At 42.2% G+C, this 26986-nt stretch overlaps 3 protein-coding genes across 6 annotated transcripts; 2 read left to right on the top strand and 1 right to left on the bottom strand.

The window, feature by feature from the left end:
• Window positions 1-289: 289 nt before the first annotated feature.
• On the bottom strand, window positions 290-14246 carry INTS11 (integrator complex subunit 11). Of its 4 annotated transcripts, none has more exons than XM_058818685.1 (18): window positions 14205-14246; window positions 13836-14019; window positions 12711-12808; window positions 11519-11592; window positions 11126-11354; window positions 10455-10553; window positions 10061-10095; window positions 9205-9343; window positions 8500-8564; window positions 7586-7775; window positions 6798-6881; window positions 6440-6529; window positions 5168-5330; window positions 4186-4293; window positions 3543-3643; window positions 2879-3021; window positions 1661-1790; window positions 290-884 (listed from the first exon to the last, which is right to left on the bottom strand). In XM_058818685.1, the coding sequence occupies exons 2-18, from the start codon at window positions 13861-13863 to the stop codon at window positions 819-821; spliced, it is 1842 nt and encodes a 613-aa protein (XP_058674668.1). In that variant the 5' UTR covers window positions 13864-14019; window positions 14205-14246; the 3' UTR covers window positions 290-818. The 4 variants fall into 4 exon arrangements, with proteins under 4 accessions (XP_058674668.1, XP_058674667.1, XP_058674670.1 ...); XM_058818684.1 differs by having other exon boundaries at window positions 14100-14224; XM_058818686.1 differs by having other exon boundaries at window positions 292-884; window positions 3582-3643; window positions 14100-14224.
• A 166-nt stretch (window positions 14247-14412) lies between these two features.
• CPTP (ceramide-1-phosphate transfer protein) lies at window positions 14413-18475 on the top strand. The gene is made up of 2 exons (XM_058818706.1): window positions 14413-14537; window positions 15040-18475. The coding sequence occupies exons 1-2, from the start codon at window positions 14413-14415 to the stop codon at window positions 15536-15538; spliced, it is 624 nt and encodes a 207-aa protein (XP_058674689.1). The 3' UTR covers window positions 15539-18475.
• Window positions 18476-18886: 411 nt separating this feature from the next.
• Window positions 18887-24114, top strand: TAS1R3 (taste 1 receptor member 3). The gene is made up of 6 exons (XM_058818891.1): window positions 18887-19071; window positions 19726-20026; window positions 20578-21357; window positions 21839-22042; window positions 22245-22365; window positions 23189-24114. Exons 1-6 carry the CDS (start codon window positions 18887-18889, stop codon window positions 24112-24114), a joined length of 2517 nt encoding a protein of 838 aa, XP_058674874.1.
• The last annotated feature ends 2872 nt before the right edge of the window (window positions 24115-26986 follow it).

A 26986-nucleotide genomic window follows, 5' to 3' on the forward strand; every position in this document is an offset into this window, starting at 1 on the left:
GTGGGGAGGGTTGGGGAAATGAAACAGATCCCAGGTGCTTCCTGGAGCTTTTTTTTCTGATTATTTTTCTGGGTTTTTTTCAGGGTTTTTTTTGGTAATTTTTTTTTCTGATTTCTTTCTGGTTTTTTTTTTTTTTTTTTTTCCAAAATTCACCCAGGTATTTGTCCTTAATTGGCCACCTCATTAATTATTATCAAAAAACGCAGGTTGGCTTCTGGCCTCTCCCTCTCTGTTTTGCTCAGATTTTTAAACCTTGGTGAAAAAATTCAGCTGCAACTTTTGTAAACTCTGGAAAATTCTAATTCCTGGCACTGTGAGAGCCTCAGCCCTTAAGAATCCTTTACCTTGAGCAGAAATTCTTTTTTTTTATCCCATTTTTTCCCAGTGGGAAATCCTCCCAGCACTGGAGGGGAACTCCTTTTATCACAATCTTATTGAAAAATGTAGAAAAAATTGGATTAGAGGCTCCTTGCAGCTGAGCCTGAGGGAAGGATGAGGAATTAAAGATGTTTTGCTGCTTGGTTTTCAGTACATTTAGGGTTTTTTACTTTCTGTGATGCTTTTATACTTTTAATTTTAAGCAGGGGATTTTCAGCTGTGGGAGGGGAGAACACTGAGTAACTTTTACTTTAATGTGTAAATAGCTCCTCGGGTCTATTTAAAAACAAATTCTTGACTCCCTGGCTGTTTTTTTCCAAGGGGGAAAATCCCAGTGCTGGTGTCACTGCAGGAATTGGACAAACACTGAAATTCTTTTATTAAAATCAAGCAGAAAAAAGCATTGAAAATGTAAACAAAATAAAATCTGGGCTCAGCTCTCAGGGGGTGCTCTGGGGCAGCCCCTTCTTCAGCAGGGATGTCAGGTAACTGCCCAGCTCTTCATCCTAAAACAGAAGAAATAAACAGCATGAGAGCAAAATCCTCCTTGGATTGTCCCACCTGAGGCAGTAAATTCAATTTTGGTGCCCAAGAATGGACTGAGAGAATTCCTGGACCTTGCAGGATCTAATGTGAGCTGTGTTTAAAAATCCACAAATTCATTTCTGGCTGTTTTTACAAACTATTGCTGTGAAATTCCATTTCTCCAAGGACCTGAGGGGTTTTTTTGAGGAAAAGCCTCATTTTTGCTGGAAATCAAGGAATAAATTGCTTTATTGCTTTGCCTTCCAAAGGCATTTCCTGCTGTCAAGAAAGAGTTTAATAATCCAGGAAATTTAATAATGCAGAAAGATTAATAATCCAGAAAATTTGATAATGCAGAAAATGTAATAATCCAGAAAGTTCAATGATCCAGAAAAATCCAATAATCCAGAAAATGTAATAGTCCAGAAAGTTCAATTTAATAATTTAATAATCCAGGACGTTTAATAATCCAGCCACAGAAAGGGAAGGTGATGGGATGACTCAAATAGAAGAATGTTTAAATCAGAAATAGTTCTCTATTTGTTTGAAATTTTCTAAGTTAGAAATACAAAATGAAATACTTAATTCAGAACTGAATTAAGTGGAATTAGCCCAGAAGTTCTCTGCTTAACAGAGCTGTCAAATCATTTCTGCTCAGAAAACACCAGGGACTGCCCCTTGTCTTGCAAATTCCTTCAAAGCCAGAGGAGGCAGGGTTGGGATGGAGGGATTTGGGTGAGAAATGAGGAATTCCCACCTGGTAGGTCCAGGAGACCAGCAGGACTTTGGTTCCCTGGTCCTCAGAGTGAGCTGTGGCCTGGATCAGGATGGACTCCACAGTGATGGAGCCATCAGGGAGGTGCTGCACTGAGTAATCCTTCAGAACCCTGCAGAGAAAGGAGAAATTTGGGGTTTATTTGGGAAATAAATGCTGGGTTTTCATCCCAAATCCCAGTTCTGAGCCCAAGAAGGGAAAAGGAGCTGATCCACTGCTCATTTTGGTGATTTTTCTTTTTGTACTATTGCATTTGTATTTTTTTTTCATTTCCCTAATAAGGAACTGTTATTCCTGCTCCCATATTTTTGCCTGAGAGCCCCTTAATTTCAAAATTACAACAATTCAAAGGGAGTGGGTTTACATTTTCCATTTCAGGGGAGGCTCCTGCCTTCTTTAAGCAGAACCTCTTTCCAAACCAAGACAATTCTCGTGAGCGGTGGCTGGAGAGATCTTCCACTTCTTACAAGTTGTTGCTTTGGTTTGTTCCACTTCCTTTAACTTTTCCAACCCCATGCTTGAAAACGTGGGCTTAAAAACCATGGGGATAAAAAAACATGGGATAAAAAACCATGGGGATAAAAGAATCAGTTGAATCCCTGAGAGCCAGAAAAGCCCTGCCAGGGCTCAGGGCTCATTGCTGGCTGGGGCTGTGTACAAGTCATGAATGGGATAGGACTGCTGGGAACGTGCCCGGAGCTGTTTTATTTTCCAGCATCAGTCTCATTCCATGGCTATGACAATGGGAAGATCCCAGCAGCTCACATTCCAGGCAGCAGACAAAGAACGCCGTAGTTGTAAAAAGTTTTGTGACCAATCACACAAAGCAAAAGCACATTGACAGTAGTTCTATCCAACCACTGTAAGCACAAATCCTGTTGGTTAAAACAATGCTTGCTAATTTCAAATACACTACCTGCTTGTAAGCCTCAAAACACAATGCACAGAGCTGCATTATTAAGCTTAGAACTCCCTAATATCTCTCTAGATAGACTTTTCTGTAGCTTAGGGAGTTATTCTAGAGAAGCGTTAATATACAAACCATTGTTCTATTTGTCTTTACTTTTCTACTTCTTAGATAATTTTTCTGCTGACCAATCTCATGGCTCTTGCTTAGCTCTGATCACAGTTCTGCTGTCTCTGAGGCCTTTTGCAGCTTTCCCAACCCCTCAGATGTTAAGGATTCCCCCAAGGGCTCACCCCTTGAGGTGGTTGTAGACCCTGAGCACGGTCTCGTGCTCCTTGCGCGGGTCCTGGATGTGCACGCGGCAGGTGAAGCGCAGCTGATGCTCAGCCAGCCCCAGCTCCTTCAGGGCCTGCTCAGGGGAAACCAGCCTGAAACTCTGGGGGAAAAAGAGATTAAAGGGAGAAAATTAATTCTCAGAGCTTGGGGGAGTTTTGGTGCTGCCAAGCAGGGAAGGGCATTCCCTTTCTGGGCTGGGATATCGTGGAGTGTTTGTTGCTCAAAGGGAGAGCTGAGAGTGGGACAAAACACCCACCTCAATAATTATAAATAAATAAATATTTAACAGCATCCAGCTGGTCTCTGGAAGGTGGTTGAAGCTCTAGCAGGGGAGCGATGTTTGAAAAGAAAGATGACATTGCAGATGAACTTCCTTTGTTGGGAGGAAGTGAAAGCGCTGGCGGTAATTTGTGTTCTTTGTGTGTCTGAAACAGGACAGCACTTCCAGAGAGCACAAAAACACCTCAGAGGGCATAAAAAACACCCTGAGAGGGCACAAAACAGCCTCAGAGGGCAAAAAACAGCCTCAGAGGACATAAAGCACAGAGGACATGAAAAAAACTCTCAGAGGACACAAAAAACACCCTCAGAGGGCACAAAAAGCAGAGAACACAAACCCACCCTGTGAGGCCCTAGGGCAGCTGAGGGCTCTGTACTCACGTTGTCCTTCATGAGCAGCGTGCCGTGCATCAGCCTGGGCCTCTTGGCATCAGGGGCAGCACCTAAACAGGGCAATATTGACACCTAAAATCAATATTTAATGATACAGAGCAACTCCCTCTCTTCCCAGAGCAATTCCTCATGTAAAAATGAGATTATTTTTTTCTAAAATTCTGTTTATAAATATATATTCATATTATATATAGTATATATAATCTATATATTTATATAAATAAATATAAAATATATTTATTAATATATAAATAGTAATAGCGTAGTTATGGTATATATTTATTAATATAACTATATTAATTATATGACTATATTATCAATAATATAATTATATATAATAATTATATTAAAAATATAAATATTTTATTTTTATATATATATATTTATCTATTCAGTTTATCTCCCAAATCAAGCACACACGTGTAGCAAACCAGGCAGGGTGTGCACATTGATTTGAAACACATAAATTATATTTTAAATATAAACCTACATTTAAATTTAAAATAAAAAATTACATCTAAATTCTATTTTCAATATAAATTTACAGCTTTATAACCCATTAGCAGGGAGGAAATGGGGTGGGCAGAGTCACCTATGGCTGTTTCCCTCTTGAGCAGGCCCAGGGAGATGTCCACAGGGATGCAGGGGTTGGTGAGGATGGTGGTGGTCTCTCCGTTGGCTGGCATGAAGCAGCTGACATCTGCAAAGGGAACAGTAACAAAAGAAACTTCAGCTACAAGGGGGCCACTGCAATTAATTTATGCTAATTAAGGTGTCACAGGAATCACTTCCTTGAGGGGAGGTGTAAATGCCACCCAAAGGGCCAAAATGGATCCAAAATGTGTAAAATTTTAATTCCATTCCTTCCTCTCCACTGGAAAACAATCCTAACTTATGTCCAAGGGTATCACTGTAATTAACTGGGCTTCATTAGTGTTAATGAAGGTGTTACAGGCATCACTTCCTTGAAGGGAAGTGTAAATGTCACCCCAAGGGCCAAAATGTGTAAAATTTTAATTCTACTCCCTCCTCTAACATGGAAAACAATCCTAATTCACATGCAAGGGGACGCTGCAATTAATTAATATTAATTAAGGTGTCAGAGGCCTCACTTTTTTGAGGAGAACTGTAAGTGCCACCCCATCTACCTGTGCTGAGGGATCCATGTGCAAAGTTTTAATTCAATACCCTTTTCTAACATGGAAAATAATGCTAATTCATGTCCAAGGGGATCACTGCAATTAACTTAATTAACGTAAATTAAGGTATTACAGGCATCATTTCCTTGAGGGAAGCTGTAAGTGCCACCCTCCATAACTTTGCTGAAGGATCCAAAATTGATCCAAAATGTGTAAAATTTTAATTCCATTCCCTCCTCTCACATGGAAAACAGTTCTAATTTGTGTCCAAGGGGATCACTGCAATTAACAGGGTTTAATTAATGTTAATTAAGGTGTTAGAATCATCACTTCCTCGAGGGGAGCTGTGAGTGCCCCCCTCCCCAGCCATGCTGAGGGCCCCAGATGTGATTCCCAGCCGTTCAGGGCTCCCTCCCCCTGCCCAGGGATACCTACGGAACTCCTGCTCGATTTTCTGCTTCAGGAATTCCATTTTCTTGGCCTCCCCGTGCACCAGCAGCACATTCCTGGGCTCAGCCTGCCGGATCAGCTGCATGATGCCCTTGGCATCTGCGTGGGCACTGAAGGACATGTACTCCACCTGCATCTTCACCTCCAGCTGGGGACAAGAGAAACTGAGAGCGCACAGCTCTGGGAACTGGGAATTCCTTGGGAACACACCCAGATCCCTCTGGATTTACTTCCAAGGAGGAAGGAGAAAACCTAAATTTTTTTGACAAAAAGCTGTTGTAATTTAAAAACTCCAGCTGCCACATTTCAGGCAATGTTTGTCACAAAAATTTGTCAAGAAACAAAAATCAAATATTGAAGGACATGTGCTCCACCTGGAGCTTCACTTCCAACAGAGCACAGCTCTGAGAACTGGGAATTCTTCTGGGACACACCCAGATCCCTCTGGATTTATTTAAAATTAAGAGGGAGAAAACCTAAATTGCCCTGACAAAAACTGTCATAATTTAAAAGCTCCAATTCTCTCATTTCAGACTATTATTTGTCACAAAAATCAAATATTGAAGGACATGTGCTCCACCTGCAGCTTCACTTCCAGCTGGGAGGAACAGAGCAGAGCTCTGGGAACTGGGAATTCCTTGGGACACACCCAGGAACACCCAGATCCCTCTGGATTTATTTAAAAGGAAAAAGGAGAAAACCTAAATTGCCTTAACACAAAGCTGCTGTAATTGAAAAGCTCAAATTGCCTCATTTCAGACAATATTTGTCACAAAAATCAAATATTGCAGGTCAGCTGGTGTTTTATTACCCAAATGTGCTTTATATGGGTGAAAAGATAGCAATTGAAAAATGAAAAATGGAAAAATATATCAATTGAAAAATGAAAAATTGAAAATATATCAATTGAAATGTGAAAATATATCAATTTCACCTGCCTTGTTACTAACAGTATAAAATGCCCCTAAGTATTTAAAGAAATTTTAAGAATTTAGTTAATTATTAATTTATTTAATAATTAAGAAGTAAAACTTCTTAAGTTTTAGTAAAACTTATTCACCTAAATTTTACAGCAGAATCAAAGGGCCCTTCAATGTTTTTTTTTTTGGCAGGAATTAATGCAAAAGGGCGGAAAAAATAAAACAAATCAAACTTTGCTAAAGCAAAAAAGGAAAAGAATACCCAAATAAGTGCAACTCCAAAAGTAAAGATTATTTTGAGGTATTTTCAGTGCTGGGAATTGAAAATCCAACTCACAATTTGTCTTCCTTCCATCTCCAGCTTCCTCTGCCCACTGAGGATTTTGTGGCCCACAGTTCCCTGGACACAGTAGCCAGGCATGATCACCTGGAAAAAAAAAACCCCAAAAAATCAAAAATTCCATGGATTTAGCCTGGGAAATCCATTTAAAACATTAAAAAGTCACAAAATAGAGTTAGTTCAAGGAGGATTTTTGTCCTTTAATTCCAGCTCCTCAAGAAAAGCTTTGCCATAATCTCAGTAGTTTCGACTCACATTAATATGAGACATAAAAACTCAATAAAAACCCCCCAAAAAACCCAATAAATCCTATTAAAAAAACCAATAAAAACCCCATAAAACCCCAATTTCTTACCATGTTCTTCTCATTCCCTGCCCATTTCCTGAAGATCTGCAGGGATTGTCCTGCATGGAGCATCCCAGGGGTTGCAAACACCACCTGCAAGTCAAAGATGCAAAAACCCATTTTTTCCAAGGTTTATAGAAATAGCCTAAATCTGTGCAGAGCATCCAATAAAAGATTGTGTGGAAAAGAAAACCCTGGTATGAATCAGGATGTGTAGAGGAAATAAAGATGCAAAATTTTCATTTTTTTCTGGGTGTTTCACTTTTAATGAAATAAAAATTCAAAGAAAATCAAGGAATTTTATATTTACAGAGATGACTTGGCTATGAGAGGTTTTTAAGTGGGATTAATGGCATAAACATGCAAAATTTTCATTTTTTTTTCTGGGTGTTTCACCATTAATTAAATAAAAATTCAGAAAGAGAAATGCCCTGGTTTTGAGGTAGGATTGATGGCATAAACATCAATCATTTTTTTCTGGGTTTTTCACCTTAAATGAAACAAAAAATTCAGAGAAATACAGAAAGAGATGTAATATTTAGAGATGGCCTGGCCATGGGATGTTTTCAGGTGGGATTGATGATATAAACATTCAAAATTTTCATTTTTTTCTGGTTGTTTCACTTTCAATGAAGTAAAAAAAAATCACAGAAATTAAAGAAATTTGGTATTTAAAGATATGACTTGGCCATGAGACGTTTTGTGTTGGGATTACTGGGGTGGAGGATGCTCAGGCTGATTTTCCCCCCAGAATTTGAGATAAATCTGGAATAAAAAAGCTCCCAAGCCTCTCCTACCATGGGCCCAGGGTTGTCTGCAAAGGCTCTGTCAAAGGCTTTGATGTGTTTGAACTCGAACATGTTCCTCTGCACAAAGGTTTTCCTGATTTTCTGGTTGGTCCAGGTGATAAATAGTTTGTAATAATGGTTTGCCTTCTCTGTCAGGCCCGTGGAGAAATAAATTGGAGCTTTCAGGTTCATCCTTTCCCTGCAAGAAAAGAAAGAGGCAAATATATAATATATAATGAACAATATAAAATATATGATATTATGCTATATATTATATAACATATTTTTATATGTATGAGATTAAACATATATAACATATTTTTATAAATATAACACAATATAGCATGTTTTATACATAACATATCATACATCTAACATATATATAGCATATGATATATATAACATGATATATATAACTATATATAATATATTGCATATATAACATATAGCTCCATACAAAATAATATAAAAATATATTAAAAATAAATAAATATTATATATATGTATTTTCATATATATATATATATATATATCTAATATATAATATATAGTATATATATCTCAGCTGGCCATAAAGCTGGGGAGTCTCCCAAGGTTTTTTTGGGGTGTATTTCCCTGTTTTCATGAGCTAGAAAGAACTATTTTGTATAAAATATTTTCAATATTTAATAATTTTAATTTTAGCTCTCCCTGCACCCAGGGCAATTCCACTCCTGGAGGAATATTAAATAATATATATAATATATATTAAATATATTTCTATGTTATTATATACATTATTTATTGAATAATTTATATATAATTCTATATTGTCAGTGGCATTCAAGCCCAAGCAGGTTTCAGTGTCTGTCTCCCCACAGATCAACTCCTACATTTCCAGCACTCATCACACACAAAGGATCCCAAAAGCAGCGGGGGCTCACCAGAAGGTTTCCAGTAAAATGCAAAGTTCCTGAGCACGGCCAAGGGCAAAAACTGGGATGAGAACCTGGAACACAGGGGGAGTTCAGTCTGACAGAGCCAAACAGCGTTCATTTACTAATATTATTATTTACATTAGTAGTAGTAGTAGTATATTTCTATTTTATGATATAATATATATATAATAATATATATTTATATGTGAATATATTACTATATATTATATATTATCAAGTATATAATATATTGTATAATCATATTTTATTATATTTACTTTTTATATACTATATACAATAGATATATAACCACATATATAATAATATAAATAATAATATATTATAGATATAATAATAATTTTCCATTATTACATTTTCAGTCACCAACTGATAACTGCAATCTCCAGCACTAATTGATATTTTTGAGGATTTGTTAATGTGTGGGAAAGACAATTACATATTTATTATTATTTATTACTTAGTATTAATAATAATTCTTACATTTTCATTATTTGAGTATATTTTTATTTTTTTATTTGTTAATTTTTATTTACTTATTTTATTATATTATATTTTATTATAATTATATTTATATTTATTTCTAAATTTTATTTTATAATTTTTTTTAATTCTTATTTATTTTCATACATTTATTATGATTTGTTTTTCTTTATTATTTAATATTTTTACTTATTTTCATTCCTTCTGTACCTTCCCTCCTCTCTCCACAGTCTCGTGCACCTTCTTGAGGAAATCCCTCTCGCGGCAGCGCTTGGAGTCGCGGATGGTGGTGGCGTAGGTGGACTCAGTGATCAGCAGGTCAGGACGGCACTTGTCCAGCCAGGCTGCCCTGAAAACAGGGAATTCCACCCAAAATCACAGCAGGAAAGGGGCTCTGCTGGGTTAAATCTGAAAATCTCCAAGGTGGGTTGGGGAATGGCACAGGAAATGGGAGGAAAGTGGGCTCTGGGGACTCTACAGTAGCTTAATTGGAATTAATCCAGCTCAGTATTGAAGTTACAGAGCTCAAAAATTAAAATTTCAAAATTGAGATTGCTCAAAAAGCAATATTTATCCAGTCTATTACCAGTTTTAAATGCATTAATTTAAATTCAAAAATTCAAAAATCACAGCAGGAAACAGTTTCTGGTGTTTCTAATCTGAAAATCTCCAAGTTGTATTGGGGAATGTCATTGTGTCCACAGGAAATAGGAATAAAGTAGAAATGGGAATAAATATATAAAGAAAAATAAAAAATAAAGGAAATGAGAATAAATCCCATAATACCTTTGGAATTCTGTGGTAGCTTAATTTGAATTAATCCAGCTCAGAATTGAAATTACAGAGCTCAAAAAGCAGTATTTGTCCAGTTTATTACCAGTTCTAAATGCAATAATATTCAACACAAAATCACAGCAGGAAAGGGTGTTTGGCGGGTTAAATCTGAAAATCTCCAAGCTGGATTAAGGAGTGGTGCAGGAAATGGGAGTAAAGGGTGCCTTTGGAGCTCTATGGTAGTTTTGTTTAAATTAATTCAGATAAAAATTGAAATTCAGCTTTTACTCACCCCAAGTGTCTGTCTGGTGTCATGTTATAGTCACCCTGAGGGGAGAAGAGAAACCCTAAGAGATTTTTGAACCAATGGAGACTCAAATATCTAACAGAATGTAATATAAATAATATATATGTATGCTAATACATAAATATAATATATAGTATATATATAATATAAACCACAGTATACCATTAATATAAATACATAACATATGAATAATAATATATAAATATAATAGATATTATATATAATATATTGTGTACCAATAATATAAATATAAAAAAATTTATATATATATATATAAATATATATAATTATATATCATTATATATAGATATAAAATATAGATATCTGGGAATATTTAGAGCTAAAAAAGGGGAATAATTCTAACTTTGGGCATACTCACAGTGTACACCACAGACTCACAGCCAACCTTGATTTGGAACATGGCAGCTCCCAGCACGTGGCCTGCATAGTAAGCTTTGATCTCCAGCTCCTCATCCACCTGCCAACAGCAAACCCTCAGCACTGCCAGCATTTCAACTTTATATAGATATAAAATATAAACAGCAAACCCCTCAGCAATGCCAGTATTTCAACTCCAATTGGAAATATGTGGAAATCTAAATCCCTCTGGATTTACTCAAAAGGAGGAAGGAGAATTTGCCTAATAGCTACATTTCTAATTTAACCCCTTGATTCATTGGCTGCATTTCCAACTCAACCCATTGATTCATTAGCTGTATTTCTAACTTAACCCCTTAATTAATTACCTTACATTTCTAACTTAACTCATTGATTCATTAGCTACATTTCTAATTTAACTCCTTATTCATTATCAACATTCTTAACTTAATCCATTGATTCATTATCTTATATTCCTAATTTAACCCCTTGATAAATTAGCTACATTTCCAACATAACCCCTTGATTAATTAACTACATTTCCAACAATTTACTGATTAATTAGCTACATTTCCAATGTAACCCCATGACTCATTAGCTACATTTCCAAATTAACCTCTTGATTAATTAGCTACATTTCCAATTTACCCCCTTGACTGCAAGCCCCCTGACCTGCACTGTCTGGTGGAGGTGCACGGCCACCACCTTCTTCATGCAGTCCTTGATCATCTGTGATGTGAAGAAGTTGGTTTCCCCTTTCTTGTCCACGGTGATCTTCCTGTAGTCCTCCAGCAGGATGGGGCAGATGGCCTTGGTGGGGTGGGTCATGTAGATGGGGCCATCATAGCCAACCATCTCGCTGAAATAGGGCAGGGCCCCACAGTGGTCCAGGTGGAAGTGGCTGCAAAAAAAACCCCAAACAAACAAACAAAAAAAAAACTAAATGGTTGCACAGAATTCAGTTTGGGTGGCTCCCAGATCTTCTCAGGGAGGAAAAAGCAGATAAAATATGAGGGGTGGGCTTGGGACGGCACAAAAAGAGGTGGGAGAAGGAAGGAGCCTCACCTGATGATGACACAGTCCAGGAAATCAGTCAGCCTGCCATTCTGGGTGATGTAGGAGAAGTCAGGGAAGCGCCTCTACAGCCGGGGGAAAACAGGAGATCCAGCAGGAATGCACCAGTGATCCAAAAACAGGGAGGGAATGGGACAGTGGGACACTGGGAATGTACTGAGCTCTGTCCAGACAGCACCAGCATCAGTGATCCAAAAAACATGGAGGGAATGGGACAATGGGACACTGGGAATGTGCTGAGCACTCTTCAGGCAGCACCAGCACTCCTAATTAAAAAAAAACATGGATGGAAGGATCTGAGAATGTGCTGATCCTTCTCCAGACAACAGCAGATCCAATAAAACCACGGAGGGAAGGGCCTGGAACTCTGGGAATGTGCTGATCCTTCTCCAGGCAGCACCAGCACCACTGATCCAACAAAAATAGGAGGGAATGGGATATTGGGAATGTGCTGAGGCCTCTCCAGGCAGCACCAGCATCAGTGATCCAAAAAACCATGGAGGGAATGGGACAATGGGACACTGGGAATGTACTCATCCTTTTCCAATAACACCAGCATCAGTGATCCAACAAAAATGGAGGGAATGCGACATTGGGAATGTGCTGAGCACTCTTCAGGCAGTTTTTGTGTGCAAGGAGAGGCAGAAAAGAGAGCACAAACAGAAACTGACCCTTTCATAAATAAATAATTTTATCTCCCAAATAAAACAGGAAGTGATCACATCCTGGCTCTGAAGTACAAAGCCCCAAAAGCTTTCCTGTCAGCACATGTGCTGCTTGAACTAAATCCTACAGAATATCTGTGCCATTATTCCTTTCCTGCTGAGTCAGGGAAGCCAAAATCAGGAGTTTCCTTCTCTTCCCCTGGAGCAGCAGAAATGTGATGAGGATTCCACGTGGAATGAGCTGCCCCAAAGCTTAGGACAGGATTCCCGCTCAGAGGAAACTCAGAGAGTCCGACCCCAGCTGGAATGGAGCATTTGCAGCTGCATTAATATACATTAATAAACATTTCCCCAAGTCCACGAGCCAGGGAAAGGAGGGCTGATATTTCATGGAACACTTGAGGGGAAGGGGGAAGAACAGCTCTGCCCCAGCCCAGCCCCAGCAGGGGCTGATGGAGGAGCCCAGGGGTGCAGGAGGGACAGAAGGGAGGACAGGAGCTGGCCCAGGGGACACTCACATCATCATTGTAGCCCATGTGCATCCCACAGTCCAGCATGACGTTCTTGCCAGCAATGGACACCAGGATGCAGCTCCGGCCCACGTCCTGGCCAGCACCTGGACACCAGAAAAACATCAATAAACACCAGGAGAACATCACAAAATACCAGCAAAATATCAGTAAAACATCAGCAAAACACCACTAGCAAAATAACAGTAAACATCAGGAAAACATCAGGAAAACACCAGTGAAAAACCAGTAAAACACCATCAAAACGCCACCAGTAAAACACCAGGAAAACATCACAAAACACCAGCAAAATACCAGTAAGACAGCACCAGGAAAATACCAATAATACCCCAACAAAACACCAGGAAAGCATCACAAAACACCAGCAAAATATTGGAAGAACACCAATAAAGCATCACCAGCAAAATACCAATAAAACACCAGGAAAGCACCACGAAAACAGCAGAAAAATACCACCAGCAAAATACCAGCAAAACATCAGCAAAATAGCAGTAAAATATTGACAAAACACCAGTAAAAGATCAGTAAAACATCAGCAAAATACCAGTAAAACACCGGCAAAACACCAATAAAACACCAGTAAGACACTGGTAAAACACCTCTGGGAAAAGCTGCAATTCTTTCAAAATAAAAGCAGGCAAAGTTCTGCACAGACTTCCTGCAATTGCAGTTTCAAGGAAGAGAGAAGAATCCTTCATCTGGCAAGGATCAGAACTCCTTCTCCAGCTGCTCTGCCCTCGTTAAGCCTCATTAAGTTAAACCCGCACCAAGGCTGAAAACTATCCAGGACGATAAAGCAGATCTGCTGCTCAGTACATCCTCTGCCCTCTCAATACAAACCACATTTAAAAAAAGATTGAACAGGGAAAAATGAGAAATATTTTCTTCCTGTGGCTCTTTAGCACTGTAGTGAATTAAATGCTCCACAACACCACAGTACCTTTACAAGAGTAACTTAATTAATCCTGATTAATTAATCCAAACAGTTATAATGGTCACTGGAAAAAACAATGGAGGGCAGAAAGGAATCACATCACGGATTCCAAATATGAGCCAGAATTTCCCCCAGGGTTTCAGTGTTGGCATTTCAAGGCGATTTTAGGCCGGACTTACCCAAGGGGGTGACTTTGATCTCGGGCATTTTTACCCCACTCCAGGTCCCAAACCCGCACAGAAAATTAGCCCAGGAGCATATGCGATGGGGGCACAACGAGAGAAGATTTCGTTGGTTTTACCGGCGCCATTTCAATTCTTTCAAGGATCCGGCCGAACACTCAAGCAGAGCCCAAACTTTTTCCTGAGGCGAGACAGAAAACACAGGTGAGGTGATAAACAACAACCTGCGGGAAAGCGGCCCCGTTTGGCTGCAATACCCACCACCACTGCTGAGAGCCGGGAAAACACGTGTAGAAACACAGAAAAACGGGCAAAAAAAAGCACAAAACCACAAAAAATAACACAAAAAAACCCCCGCAAATGCACCTAGGCCAGGCCGCAGCCCCAGCGCCTCCTCCGCGCCTGCGCCGCCCCGCGCGGATTGGCCGAGCCACAATGACGCACGCGAAGCGGATTGGCCCGCGGGGCGCGGCGGGTGACGGACGCGGCGCTGATTGGCCGAGAGGGCGGTGAGGCATGCGGAAGGAGGAGGAGGAAGTGGAGGGGGAGGCGGCGGCGGTGGCGCCGCGGCGCGATGGCGGCGGCGGCCGCGGGCCCGTTCAGCCTCAGGGAGGTCCTGGACGCCTTCCGCAGGTGCGTGACGGAGCAGCGAGAGGTGCTGCTGGAGCCCTACCTGAGCGGCTGGCGGGGGCTCATCCGGTGAGTGCCCGGCAGCGAGCGGGGGGGCTGTGGGCAGAAGGATGCAGTGACCGATCAGGGAGCGACGGCTTCACACTGAAGTGGGTTTGGGGTTCTCTTTTCACTCCTCAGATACTTTCTGTCTTCTCTTTTCACCCCTGATGGAGCTTTTGCTTTCTCTTTTCACCCTTCAGATGCTTTTTGCTATCTCTTTACACCCCTCAGGCAATTCTTTGGGCTCTCTTTTTCCCCCTCAGTTACTTTCTGGCTTCTCTTTCCCCCCCTCAGATGCTTTTTGGCTTTGCTTTGCCTCCCTCGGATGCTTTTTGCCTTCTCTTTTCACCCCTGAGATGTTTCGGGGTCGTCTTTTCACCCCTGAGGTGTTTTTTTGGCGGGGGGGCGGCAGGGTTCTCTTTTCCCCCCGAGGTGGCTTTGGGGTTGGTTTTTTCACCCCTCAGGTATTTTTTCCTCTTCTCTCCCCACCCCTCGCCCACCTAACCCACCACTCCCCTCTCCCCCTCAGCTTCCTGCAGAGCCTGGGCGCCGTCTTCTCCTTCATCTCCAAGGACGCCGTGGCCAAGGTGGCTCTGCTGGAAGGTCACCAGCAGCAGCACGGCTTCGTGTCGCTGCAGTCGCTGGTGCAGCACGAGCTGGCGGCGGGGCTGGCGGCGCTGCGGGCCCGCTCGGACTCGGGCTGCCGCACGGTGCTGCGGCTGCACCGCGCCCTGCGCTGGCTGCAGCTCTTCCTGGAGGGGCTGCGCTCGGGGGAGCCGCGCACCTCCGTGCTCTGCACCGACGCCTACAACGCCTCGCTGGCCCAGCACCACCCCTGGGTTGTCCGCAAGGCGGCCACCGTGGCTTTCTGCACGCTGCCCTCCCGGGATGCCTTCCTGGAGATCATGAACGTGGGCTCGCAAGAGGAGGCCGTGGCCATGCTGGGAGAAGCCATTCCCTACATCGGAGATGTCTACAGCATCACCCAGGAGCTCTTCACTCAGCACAAGCTGCTCGACCTGCCCTGATGGCTGAAAATGACATTTTTGCACAAGCAACACACTCTGTCCGTGGTTATTTCCACTTTTTCTTTCCGGCCCGGAGGTGGAAAGTTGGCCAAACTATCCCATGGTATAAACGTGGACCTTTAATTTTTTCACGTTTCTCAGTTCTTACCTTACATCTCTAAAGTTAGGAAAAAATTCCACATTTAGGATGAGCTGCTAAGGGATTTATTTTTTTAATTCCCACCTTACAGCAATCTCCCAGGCGCTCTTCACTCAGCACAAGCTGCTTAACCTGCCCTGATGGCTGAAAATGACATTTTTGCACAAGCAACACACTCTGTCCGTGGTTATTTCCCTTTTTTCATTCCAGCCTGGAGCTGAGGATTTGACAAAATTATTCCATATTACAAACGTTGACCGGTTATTTTTTTACAGCTGTCAGTTCTATTCTTACATCTCTAAAGTTAGAAAACAATTCCACATTAGGTTGAGCTGCTAAGGGATTGATTCTTTTCTATTCCTAGCATAAAGCATCACCCAGGAACTATTTGTGTACCTGCCCTGACGGTGGTGCTGGGGTGAAAATGACATTTTTGCACAAGCAAGACATTCTGTCCATGGTTATTTCCACTTTTTCTTTCCAGCCTGGAGCTGAGGATTTGGCAAAATGATTCCGTATTATATACATGGACCGGTTATTTTTTACATCTGTCAGTTCTATTCTTACATCTCTAAAGTTAGAAAAAAATTCCACATTAGGTTGAGCTGCTAAGGGATTTTTTTATATTCCCACCTTACAGCATCACCCAGGAGCTCTTTGCTCAGCACAAGCTGCTCGATCTGCCCTGATGGCTGAAAAAGACATTTATGCACAAGCAACACACTGTCCGTGGTTATTTCCACTTTTCTTTCCAGCCTAGAGCTGAGGAATTGGCAAAACAAGTCCATATTATAAATGTGGACCAGTCCTTTTCTTACATCTGTACGGTTAGAAAAAAATTCCATATTAGGTTGAGGTGCTAAGGGATTTTTTTTTTATTCCCACCTTACAGCATGAGCCAGGAGCTCTTTCTGCAGCACAGGCTGCTTGACCCATCCTGCCAGGATGAGCCCAGAGTGAAAATAACATTTTTGCACATATATTATTTGGTTATTTCCACTTTTTCTTTCCAGCCTGGAGCTGAGGAGTTGGCCAAGTTATTCCACTTCATAAACATGGAATAGGTTTTTTTTACACCTTTTTTTACATCTCTACAATTAGAAAAAAAATCCACATTAGGAGGAGCTGTGCAGAGTTAGAAAAATAATTCCACATTAGGATGAGCTGCTAAGGGATTGAAGTTTTAATGTTTTTTATTCCTGGCAAAGCTGGAAACGGCTTTTCTTTTCAAGCCCAAGCGCAGCAGCTTGTGTGCATTTACAGCAATATTTGTGGCCTTGTGTGGCAGCACAAATTGGAGCTGTGGTGTCTGAGCTCATTCCCACACTTTGGTTTGTACAAAAATCCCACCTGGAGGATTTCATGCTGAGCAATGCCCTGGGGAAATGCCCTTTCCCTGCCACTGTGGGAGCTGAAGGAAATGGGGGTGGAAGGAGGAGAAAATTGTTCCACCCAGCAGCAGCTTCCCCTGTGCCCCTTCCCTGTTCAATCCATGATTTTGCACTTGGGATGTGCAGCAAATTGTAATTTCTGCTGCACAATCCCCTCTGTCCAGCCCAGCCTGGAGCTGTTTGCTTCTGAGTTGTGTTCTTGTGTGTTTATTTTTAATTTTTATCAATGTGTTCAATGCCTACAAAAAGGATTTTTCTGCCTCCCTGGGGCAGAAAATCCACACTTGTACTGTAAATCACTGCTTTGGGAGCCTCTGCCAAACCCCTGGAGGAGCCAGAGGGTCTCAGGTGGGACTTTCTGAGCGTTGGGAGCTGGAGAAGCCCTGCAGGGTTATTGCAGGGATCAATCCTGCAGCTGATTGCCTCTTTCTGCCCTAATGTACCACTGAAAAATTCAGGAAATCACAATTACCTCATGGAGACTGGACTCACTACACATTAAATGATGTGAATAATATGGTTTTTGAGGAGTGTCCTTTGTGGGATCACACTCGGAGGTCCAACACCAGTTACAGAAAACCTACTCAGATTTTATTTCCCTGGAAAAATCTGTTTCATTTCCCTGGAGATCAGGCCAACTGATACTTCACCAGTGCAGTGAATTAAATACCTTCAACTAAATCAAATAATGTGTGTCAAGGGAAAAAAAATGGGTTTAAATCTCTAGAAATGATGGCATGACCACAAGAAAAATTTTTTTCTCCCTTGTCACACTCATAATTATTTAAGAGATAAATATTAATATTTATAATTACCATTGCTAATATTGAAGATGAACTTGCCCAAAATTCAGAATTGTGTTTAGAAATTATTTTTTAAAGTTTTATAGTTAAACTGACACTTAAATAGTCCAGGAAAGGGAAACGATGCCTAAAAAAATGTCAGTATGAACATACCTGGAAAAAACAGCTGCAGCTGGTGCATTCCTGTATTTAGGTCTCTAAATCTGCTTTTCTTCCTGCAAGGAAAATATTCCAGCCTTGGAGCAGCACTGGCAGCAAAAGCAGTTTTCTGATATAGAAAATGCATGAAATTGAACTTTTCATTCAGAGCTGTCCTAAAATCCAACAATAAAATACAGTAGTAAAACCTAAATTACCATGCTATGAACTCAGATTTAAGTTTTTAAACTGAAATTAATATTCTAGTTCAGTGTGAGGGAAAGAAAAATAGATCAGCCAGTAACAACTTCCTAAAATAATATCAGTACAGCTGAGGGACAGCAAGGCTGAGGAAGAGGCCAGGAATGGCCTCTCCAGGCAAATTCCTACCCTGCCCTCAGGAAGATTTGGTTATTTCCATGATGAGGTGTATTTAAAATTTAAATAATTAAAATATAATTTAAATTTTTTAATGGAATGTAATAAATAAATAAATAAAAATTACTGTTGTGTAAATCATTTACCAGAATCAGAGCGGGGCACCTGAGTTTTGTCACCTCTGCCAGAGGAACCCAAATTTCCACAGCTGTGCTAATGAACTTGTAAATCACTCTGAGTAAAAGCTACTCAGTAAAGGAAATCAGGATTTACACTCAAGTGCCCTCAGAGGGGATTTGATTATTGCCCACTGAGTAAAGGACATTTACTCACTGAGTAAAGGAAATCAGGATGAGGGCAGTGGTTTTTACTTGGAGTATATTTGATTATTGCCCACTAAAGTGAATTCAATTTATTTTGCCAAACAAATTCCTCCCAAGCTCTATTTAAAGAGACTTCCCAGGACCATCTGAGCCTGGATTTCCTAGATTTCCCCAGAATGCACGTGGTGGCTGGGCTGTGGCTGTGCCTGGGCTGTGCCTGGGCTGCCCCCCTGAGCCCCTGGTGTCTCTCAGCCCAGCTCAGGAGGCCGGGGGATTTTGTCCTGGGGGGTTTGTTCCCCTTTGGGAAGGACACCCTGAACCTGGCAGCTCGCTCTGAGCCCACCCCGCTGCTCTGTGACAGGTAAGGGCTGGGATATGGGGAAAAAGGGAAAATATGGGATGGGATAGAGGAGAATTGGAGCACTGGGACATCAACAGGTCCCAAAATGGAAATGGGTTTGTGGTTTTTTGGTGCTGACAAGCTTTGGTCTCACCTTGATAAAAGGTTATAGCGGCACTGGTTTCCTTAGGGTTTGAAGCAAACACCCAAGTTGTAAATAAATCAGTTAAACTGAATAAAACAGTTACATTGTAAATGAATCAGTTAAATTGAAGCAAACACATCCTGAATGAATCAAACAGTTAAATTGTAAATAAATCAGTTAAATTGAATCAAACTGTTAAATTGTAAAATAATCAAGCACCTAAATATATAAATAAATGTAGAAATATAGGTATAAAAATAAGTTATGTTACTAAAAGTACATAAAAATATAAACATGAAAAATGGATAAAAGTTATTATAATAAAATAATTCTATAAAAATATATATAAAATCCATTATGCTAATAATTTTAAAATATCTATAAAAATCAGTTATGCTAATAAAATAATTATATTAAAATATATTAAAAAATCAGTTATGCTAATAAAATATCTAATGAAAAATTAGCTTTTCCTACATGAAGAAGCCCAGTGCCAGCTGCAGCACAGGTCCTGTCCCTGCTGTCCCCAGGTTATTCACGGACGGGCTGATCTGGGCTCTGGCCATGAGGTTTGCCATCGAGCAGATCAACAACAGCAGCTGGCTGCTGCCAGGTGTCACCCTGGGCTATGACATATGTGACACCTGCTTTGAGCCCCTGGTGGCCCTTCAGCCCAGCCTCCTCTTCCTCACCCGCAATGGCACCAGGGCCATCGGGGTCCTGTGTGACTACAGCGAGTACCAGCCCCGCGTCATCGCCGTCATCGGGCCCCACAAATCCGACCTGTGCCTGCTCACCGCCAAGCTCTTCAGCTCCTTCCTCATCCCACAGGTAAAACGTCTCTGCAGGAGCAGGATTCTCCCTTGTAGGTAATGAAACAAACTCCAGAAGTGATGTTTTGTGTGAATGTCTAACCCTCTAAACACTCCTCGTAATTTCCTTTTCTTATCAAATTTCTTCTAGTAATTTAATAAGTTTTAATATAAATTTCTTATAGTAATTTCTAAAGTTTTAATATAATTTTTATAGTAATTTCTTAACTATTAAAATAAATTTCTTATAGAAATTTATTAACTATTAATACAAATTTCTTATAGGAGTTTCTCAGGTTTTAATATAAATTTCTTATAGAAATTTGTGTTTTAATATAAATTTCTTCCAGTAATTTCTCAAGTATTAATATAAATTTCTTATGGAAATTTCTTAAATAATAATTTAAATTTCTTATAGAAATTTCTCAAGTAAATTTCTTACTCAACAGCTCCGAGATGCATCCAAGAATCCCTTCCCAAGCTTTTTAAGAATTTTTCCATTCCATGTTGTATTTTTGATAAGGTTTTTATAAACTTTTGGAATTCTTTGTGAGGATCTTTTCCCCCCAGGTGAGCTACGGCGCCAGCAGCGAGACCCTGAGCAACACAGAGCTCTACCCGTCCTTCTACCGCACGGTGCCCAGCGACAAGAACCTGGTGGAGGCCGTGGTGCTGCTCCTCAACCACTTTGGCTGGAACTGGGTGGCCACGGTGGCCAGCGATGATGAGTATGGCCGGGGAGCCCAGGTGCTCTTCCTCAGCATGGCTGGCACCAACAGCATCTGCATCGCCTTTGAGGGGCTCATCCCCACCGAGCTGGCCGAGCCTGATGCCACCAAGCAGCTGGAGAACACAATTAAATTAATTAACAGCACCAAAGTCAACGTGATTGTGCTGTTTGCACACAGCGTGCCAGCCCAGGCCCTGCTGCAGCACAGCCTGGCCATGGGGCTGGGCAAGAAGGTCTGGCTGGGCAGCGAGGCCTGGCTGCTGTCGGACATCGCCACCTCTGTCCCCAACATCCAGAGTGTGGGGACAGTGCTGGGCTTTGTCATGAGGACGGGGACAGTGCCAGGCTTCCAGGAGTTTGTGGCTGAGCTGTTCAACTCTGTGGCTCAGGAGGAGTTCTGCCAGCGCTCTCGGGAGCTCAGCGGGCTGGAGGACACCGAGGTGTTGGACACGCACTGCCGGCAGTGCGGCAATGTCACCCTTGGGGACATCTGGCCCATGCTGGGGGTGACACCGGTGCAGCCCGTGCACGTGGCCGTGTACAGCGTGGCCCATGCACTGCACAGGGCTCTGGGCTGCACCTCCAAAGGGTGTCCCAAAATACCCATCAGGTCCTGGCAGGTGAGTGTCACCGTTGAGGCAGAAATGGCACAAATTCACTCCAAGGCTGGTTTGCAGGCTAGTCCCTTTCAAGTTTAATATGAAAATCCTCTCTTTAATAGACAGATTTGACACATTCTACTTGATTGGAAAATTTAAAAGAACATCTTTCTCACAAACAGTCCTTGAGAAGAACAGACAAACAGAGTAGGAAAACAGCACCTGTAGGTTGTTTATATAACAAGTTATCATTGTTTTTCTATAACTCCCTAAAAAGTCTCACAAATCCACTGTGAGAAAACAAAGTTTTCTCGCTTTCCAACCAGGCTGTTGCCCCACAGGTGAGGGCAGATCTGAGGGACAAACAGCCAATTTTTGTCACCTCACAGCCAGGTTGGCACAATCTTAGCCCACCTATGGCACAGCTGATGTCAGCTGGCAGAACTGTCACTTCCAAACAAGAACTGGACCAAAATCCATTTTGATTTCATTTCCTCCCCAGCTGCTGCACTTCATGAACACCCTCCCTTTTGAGGTGAATGGGCAGAGCTTCAGGTTTGATCAATCCCACGGCACAAACACGGGCTACAAACTGATCCTCTGGGCCTGGAGGGAGGGCACAGTCACCTACCTGCCTGTGGGGGACTACGACCAGTCCCTGTATGTCCAGACGTCCCAGATCCAGTTCCACACCCCAGACAAGAAGGTAAAAATGGCAGATTCCTTCCTTCTGTTCAGTTCCTTTCATCAGTTCCTTCTGATCAGTTACTTCCATCAATTCCTTCTGATCAGTTCCTTCTGATTAGTTCCTTCCATCAGTTCCTTTCATCAGTTCCTTCTGATCAGTTCCTTCCGATTCTTTGGAGATTTGTTCATCCTGGCTGATGTTCACTCCTGCCCTTTGCCAGGAGCCCACATCCGAGTGCTTCAGGCGCTGCCAACCAGGGCAATTCAGAAGAACAAAAGGATTCAACCTCTGCTGCTATGACTGCACAGACTGCTCAGAAAACACCTTCTGGAGCAGCACAGGTGAGCTCTGGGCAATTGAAAGGCTTTAAGTGGATTATTCTGTCTCCAGGCTGAGGTGGGGATGAGCTGGGAGCTCTCCTCCCTGTCCTGCTCCTCACTGGGACCTGCCCCTGTTGGGCCCAGAGGGAAGGAAAATTAGGACAACATCTATGTTTTATCTGCAGAGCTTGGAGAGAGGGCTAGGATGGAATTCTGGGGGCATGGGTAGAAGAGAGGCAGAGGATAAAATCCTGGGATTGCTGGGGGAAGGAAATAGTGGCAAGAAACACAAGGATCCTTCAGGGATGAGGGTGGAAAAGCAGAGGCTGAACTACCACAAACTCTGGACATCCAACACACCTTGGAGGGAGGGGAAACACCACCCAAACCACCACCAGATCCCTGTGTAATCCTCCCCCAGGGGTGGCAGGTCCCTACTGGAATATTTACCAATATATCTGGATGGGACATGCCTGAGCTTGTCTTGCCCTTGGTGCTGAACCAAACAGCAGCAACTGTGGGGTTTCACCCCAGAGACACTTTTGGTCAGCTGGATGTGTGGTGTGTCACCCCAGAGACACTTTTGGTCAGCTGGAGACACTTTTCACCCCAAAAACACTTTTGGACAGCTGAATGTGTGGTGTTTCACTGGGTGTGTGGTTGTTTCACCCCAGAGACACTTATGACTGGCTGGAGACACTTCTTTTTTCACCCCAAATGCCACGTCTGTGGTGATACCCATGAGGGCATCTTCAGGGGAGGGGCCTGAGTTCTGGGGGTCTCCAATGCTGATCAGGTCTCCAATGCTGATCAGTCGCCAATGCTGATCAGTCTCTCTTTGCAGACAGCACCAGCTGCTCCCCGTGCCCACAGCACCAGTGGGCTCCCACCCGCAGCACGCGCTGCCACGACCGCGCCGAGCGGTTCCTGTCCTGGGATGAACCCCTGGCCGTGGCCCTGCTAACCCTGGTGGCCCTCACTGCAGCCCTGAGCTGTGGGGCAGCCCTGCTGTTCCTGCAGCACCTGCAGAGCCCCCTGGTGCAGCTGGCAGGAGGTGCCAGGAGCCTCCTGGCCCTGCTCTGGCTGCTGCTGCAGAGCCTCAGCTGCTGCCTGCACGTGGGCAGGCCCAGCGCGGCGCTGTGCCTGCTGCAGCAGCTCTGCTACGCCCTGTGCCTCAATGGCTGCTTCTCCTCCCTGCTGCCCAAGGCCCTGGAGATCACCCTGGTGACAGAATTCCCCCGCTGTGCCCCCAGGCTGCTGCGCTGGGTGACCCACGGCAGGGCCTGGCTGGTGGTGGCCGTGTCCATCCTCACCCAGGTGTTGCTCTGCTGGTGCCACCTCCACCTGGGCCCTGATTACCTGGTGGCTGACTATGAATCCCTGCCCAGGGAGGTGCTGCTCGTGTGTGGCACCCAGTCCTGGGCTGCTTTTGCCCTCCTGCATGGCTACAACAGCTGCCTAGCCTTTGTCTGCTTCCTGTGCACCTTCATGGTGCAGACCCCAGGCAGGAGGTACAACGTGGCCAGGGGCATCACCTTTGCCACCTTCATCTATTTCATCATCTGGATTTTCTTCCTGGTGATTTTTGCCACGCTCAGGACGGTGCTCAGGGCTGTCACCCAGATCTGCACCATCCTGGCCACCACCCTGGGCATTTTGGCCAGTTACTTTGTGCCCAAGTGCTACATCTTGGTGTTCAGGCCTGATCTGAACACGAGGGATTATTTCCAGAACCTCTCTGATGAGCAGCCAGAGGAGGACAGACAATAAACTACTCCTTGTGTCACCTGCTCCTCACAAAACCTGGATTTTAAGGAGAAAATCCTGTTTATGAGCACTTTGTAGTCCCAGGAACAATCACATCTGAATCAGAGTTGTGAAGCACAGGGCTCACAAGTCCATCCTCTCCATCCTCTCTGCAAACACATTTCAGCCCCAAAAGGGAGCAAAATTAGGTTCAGTTAATGGAAGAACCTCCAGAAATGGTATTTTACACCCATTTCTCAAGTCTGTCAGTGTGAGTCACCAACAGCACTTCCCTCTAAACACTTCTGGTAATTTCCCTTTGTTATTAATTAACAGCTCCTGAGATGGATCCAGGAATCCTTCCCCAAGTGTTGTCAGAATAATACAATAATTCTAATATATCAAATGCACCCAATAAAAGAGGAGTAAAAAGAACATTCTGGCAGGTACCAGCCTTTCCCAAACCTTGTAAGAATTATACAATAATTCTGATATATCAAATATATCCAATCCAATAAAACAGGAGTAAAAGGAACATTCTGGCTGGTGTCAGCCTTTCCCAAGCCTTGTCAGAATTGTCAAATAAACCAAATAAAAGAGGTGTAAAAAGAACATTCTGGCAGGTGCCAGCAGTGCTGTGTGGGACACAGAGGGGGCATTTCCCATTCAAATCCCACCTCAGTCCATTTGTGTTCCATGAAAATCAGGGACAGGCACATGTAAATGAGCTCTGTGCAAATCTCACCCTCCAAAGGCACAGCAGGGGCTTCCTCCCTCCCCAAAACCAGGCAAAATTCACCCAAAACTTCACATTTTTGCCAGGCAGTAGCCAGTCAATACCTAGTCACATCACCAAGGTTTTTCTTTTCCCCACTCATGTTGACAAGGAATTATTCTGCTCTTTTATTCCTAAAAAGTTTTTCCATTTCTGCTTTTTTATTCCCTAGATTAAAATTTTTCTATCTTTCCACTGTGTGTTACTGGATTTTAAGCAGTCCAGCTCAGTTAAAGAATTTGTAAATTAATCTAAACCAGTGAGTATTTTCATTAAAAAAAAAAAAAAAAAAAGAAAAAGAACTTTTTGGTACACTGCAAAGTTATTTGTCCCCAATTTTTGTGATCACCTCCATCTAAAATTATTCCTCAGTGTGATTTAAAAAACCAAAACTCTGACCTGGAGCCTGGAGTTCTTGTTGCTGGAGCCTGCAGGAATTCTTCACAACCACCTGAAATTCTCAGTATTCCTCCTCCAGGGCTGTGGTCCCATAGCAGAGAAACATTAAACAACTTTTGATCATCATTCCAGAAATAGGGAAAGGAAAAAAATCTGATTTAACTCCACCAGGCCCTGCAGGAAAAGGCTGTCCAAAATTCCATTTAAGATTCACTTAAATTCTGACCATTTAATATTCACTTAAATTCTGACCATTTAATGTTCACCTAAATTCTGACTATTTAATATTCACCTAAATTCTGATCATTTGATATGCACTTAAATTCTGAGCATTTAATACTCACTTAAATTCTGACCATTTAATATTCAACTAAATTCTGACCATTTAATATTCATTTAAACTCTGATTATTTCATATCCTCCTCACGGGAAAGTGCTGGGATTTATAGTATTTAAATGCTGTTTCACTCTCCCCTTGCTGTGTGATTTGTATCAGCTGGGAAGAAGGAATCTGCCTCACCAAGCTGTGCTTGTTCTTTTTATTTAAGCTGGAAAATTAGAATAATTGAGGCTGGAAAAATGTTCACACCTCAAGTGCAGCTGAGCCTCCAGGGTGTCCTAACAAACCCAAGGCTCAGCAGAATTTACAAAGGTTGTCCCAGTGATTCTTGATTCTGCTGGAGAGTCCAAAAATTGGCAACATTTAGGAAATAAATCACAATGAAATGCTGCAAAGAACTGACCACATACACTGTGGATGTCACATAAAATTAAAAGCTTTTTAGTGTTTAAAATAGCATTTACACATAAGCAGCTATATATTAACTATACAGACACTTGGGTTTTAATACAATATCTACAAAAAAGAATTCAATTATGCAACAGACATTTAACAGGAACAGTGCAGTCCATGCTAATAAGAGGTCACTCTTGGAGTAGAACCAGTTCTAGGATAGGTGATAGTCTGGGTTTTCATTATTTAAAATCATGTAACTTTGTTTCTCTACTGTACATAAAATTCTTTACATGTATTTCTAATCACTGATTAGAATTAATAATTTTCAGTCAATCTTATTACAATCCAGTTAAATGCAAAACAAAAACAAAAAATTAAAATAAAAACAAAACCAAAAACAATTACATCAACCCATGAGCTGTCAAGTCTCAGGAGGGGAGAGAACAAAAATCAGAGAGAAAACAAGAATCGTAGCAAAATTCAACATCTGTGCATCATTGCTTGCCATCCAATAAAACCTTTGGATAAAGTTTCCAGGGCACTGATTCCTTGGAAAAGCAGATTCATTAATAGGAGGTAAAAGACACCAGCATACTTTTAAGACTATTTGCCAAAATTTTACTCTTCAAGGCTTAAATACTGGGTGGGGACACTTCCTGTGCAGATGCTGCCTCCTGGGGGGGAGAAAACACCCCAAAGTTTTTCCTGCCCCTTTTCCAGGAGTCCCCAAATATCCCTGCTGCAGGGAGGGGTGAGCACTGAGCTCAGCTGCAGAATAAAAATACATTATTTGAAAAAATAATTGAAGAATTGCTTTAATCCAATTCTTTCGGGCTCCTGCTGAGGGTGCTCCCATGCCCTGCACAGCAAAGCTCTCCCTGGAGCCAAAATCCACCAAAATTCAGCAAAATTCACCTGCAGGCCCTGGTGGATAAGAAATGCTGGAGCCAAAATCCACCAACATTCCGCAAAATTCACCTTCAGGC

The sequence above is a fragment of the Ammospiza caudacuta genome, chromosome 22 (assembly GCF_027887145.1).
Source record: "Ammospiza caudacuta isolate bAmmCau1 chromosome 22, bAmmCau1.pri, whole genome shotgun sequence".
Lineage (NCBI taxonomy): Eukaryota > Metazoa > Chordata > Aves > Passeriformes > Passerellidae > Ammospiza > Ammospiza caudacuta.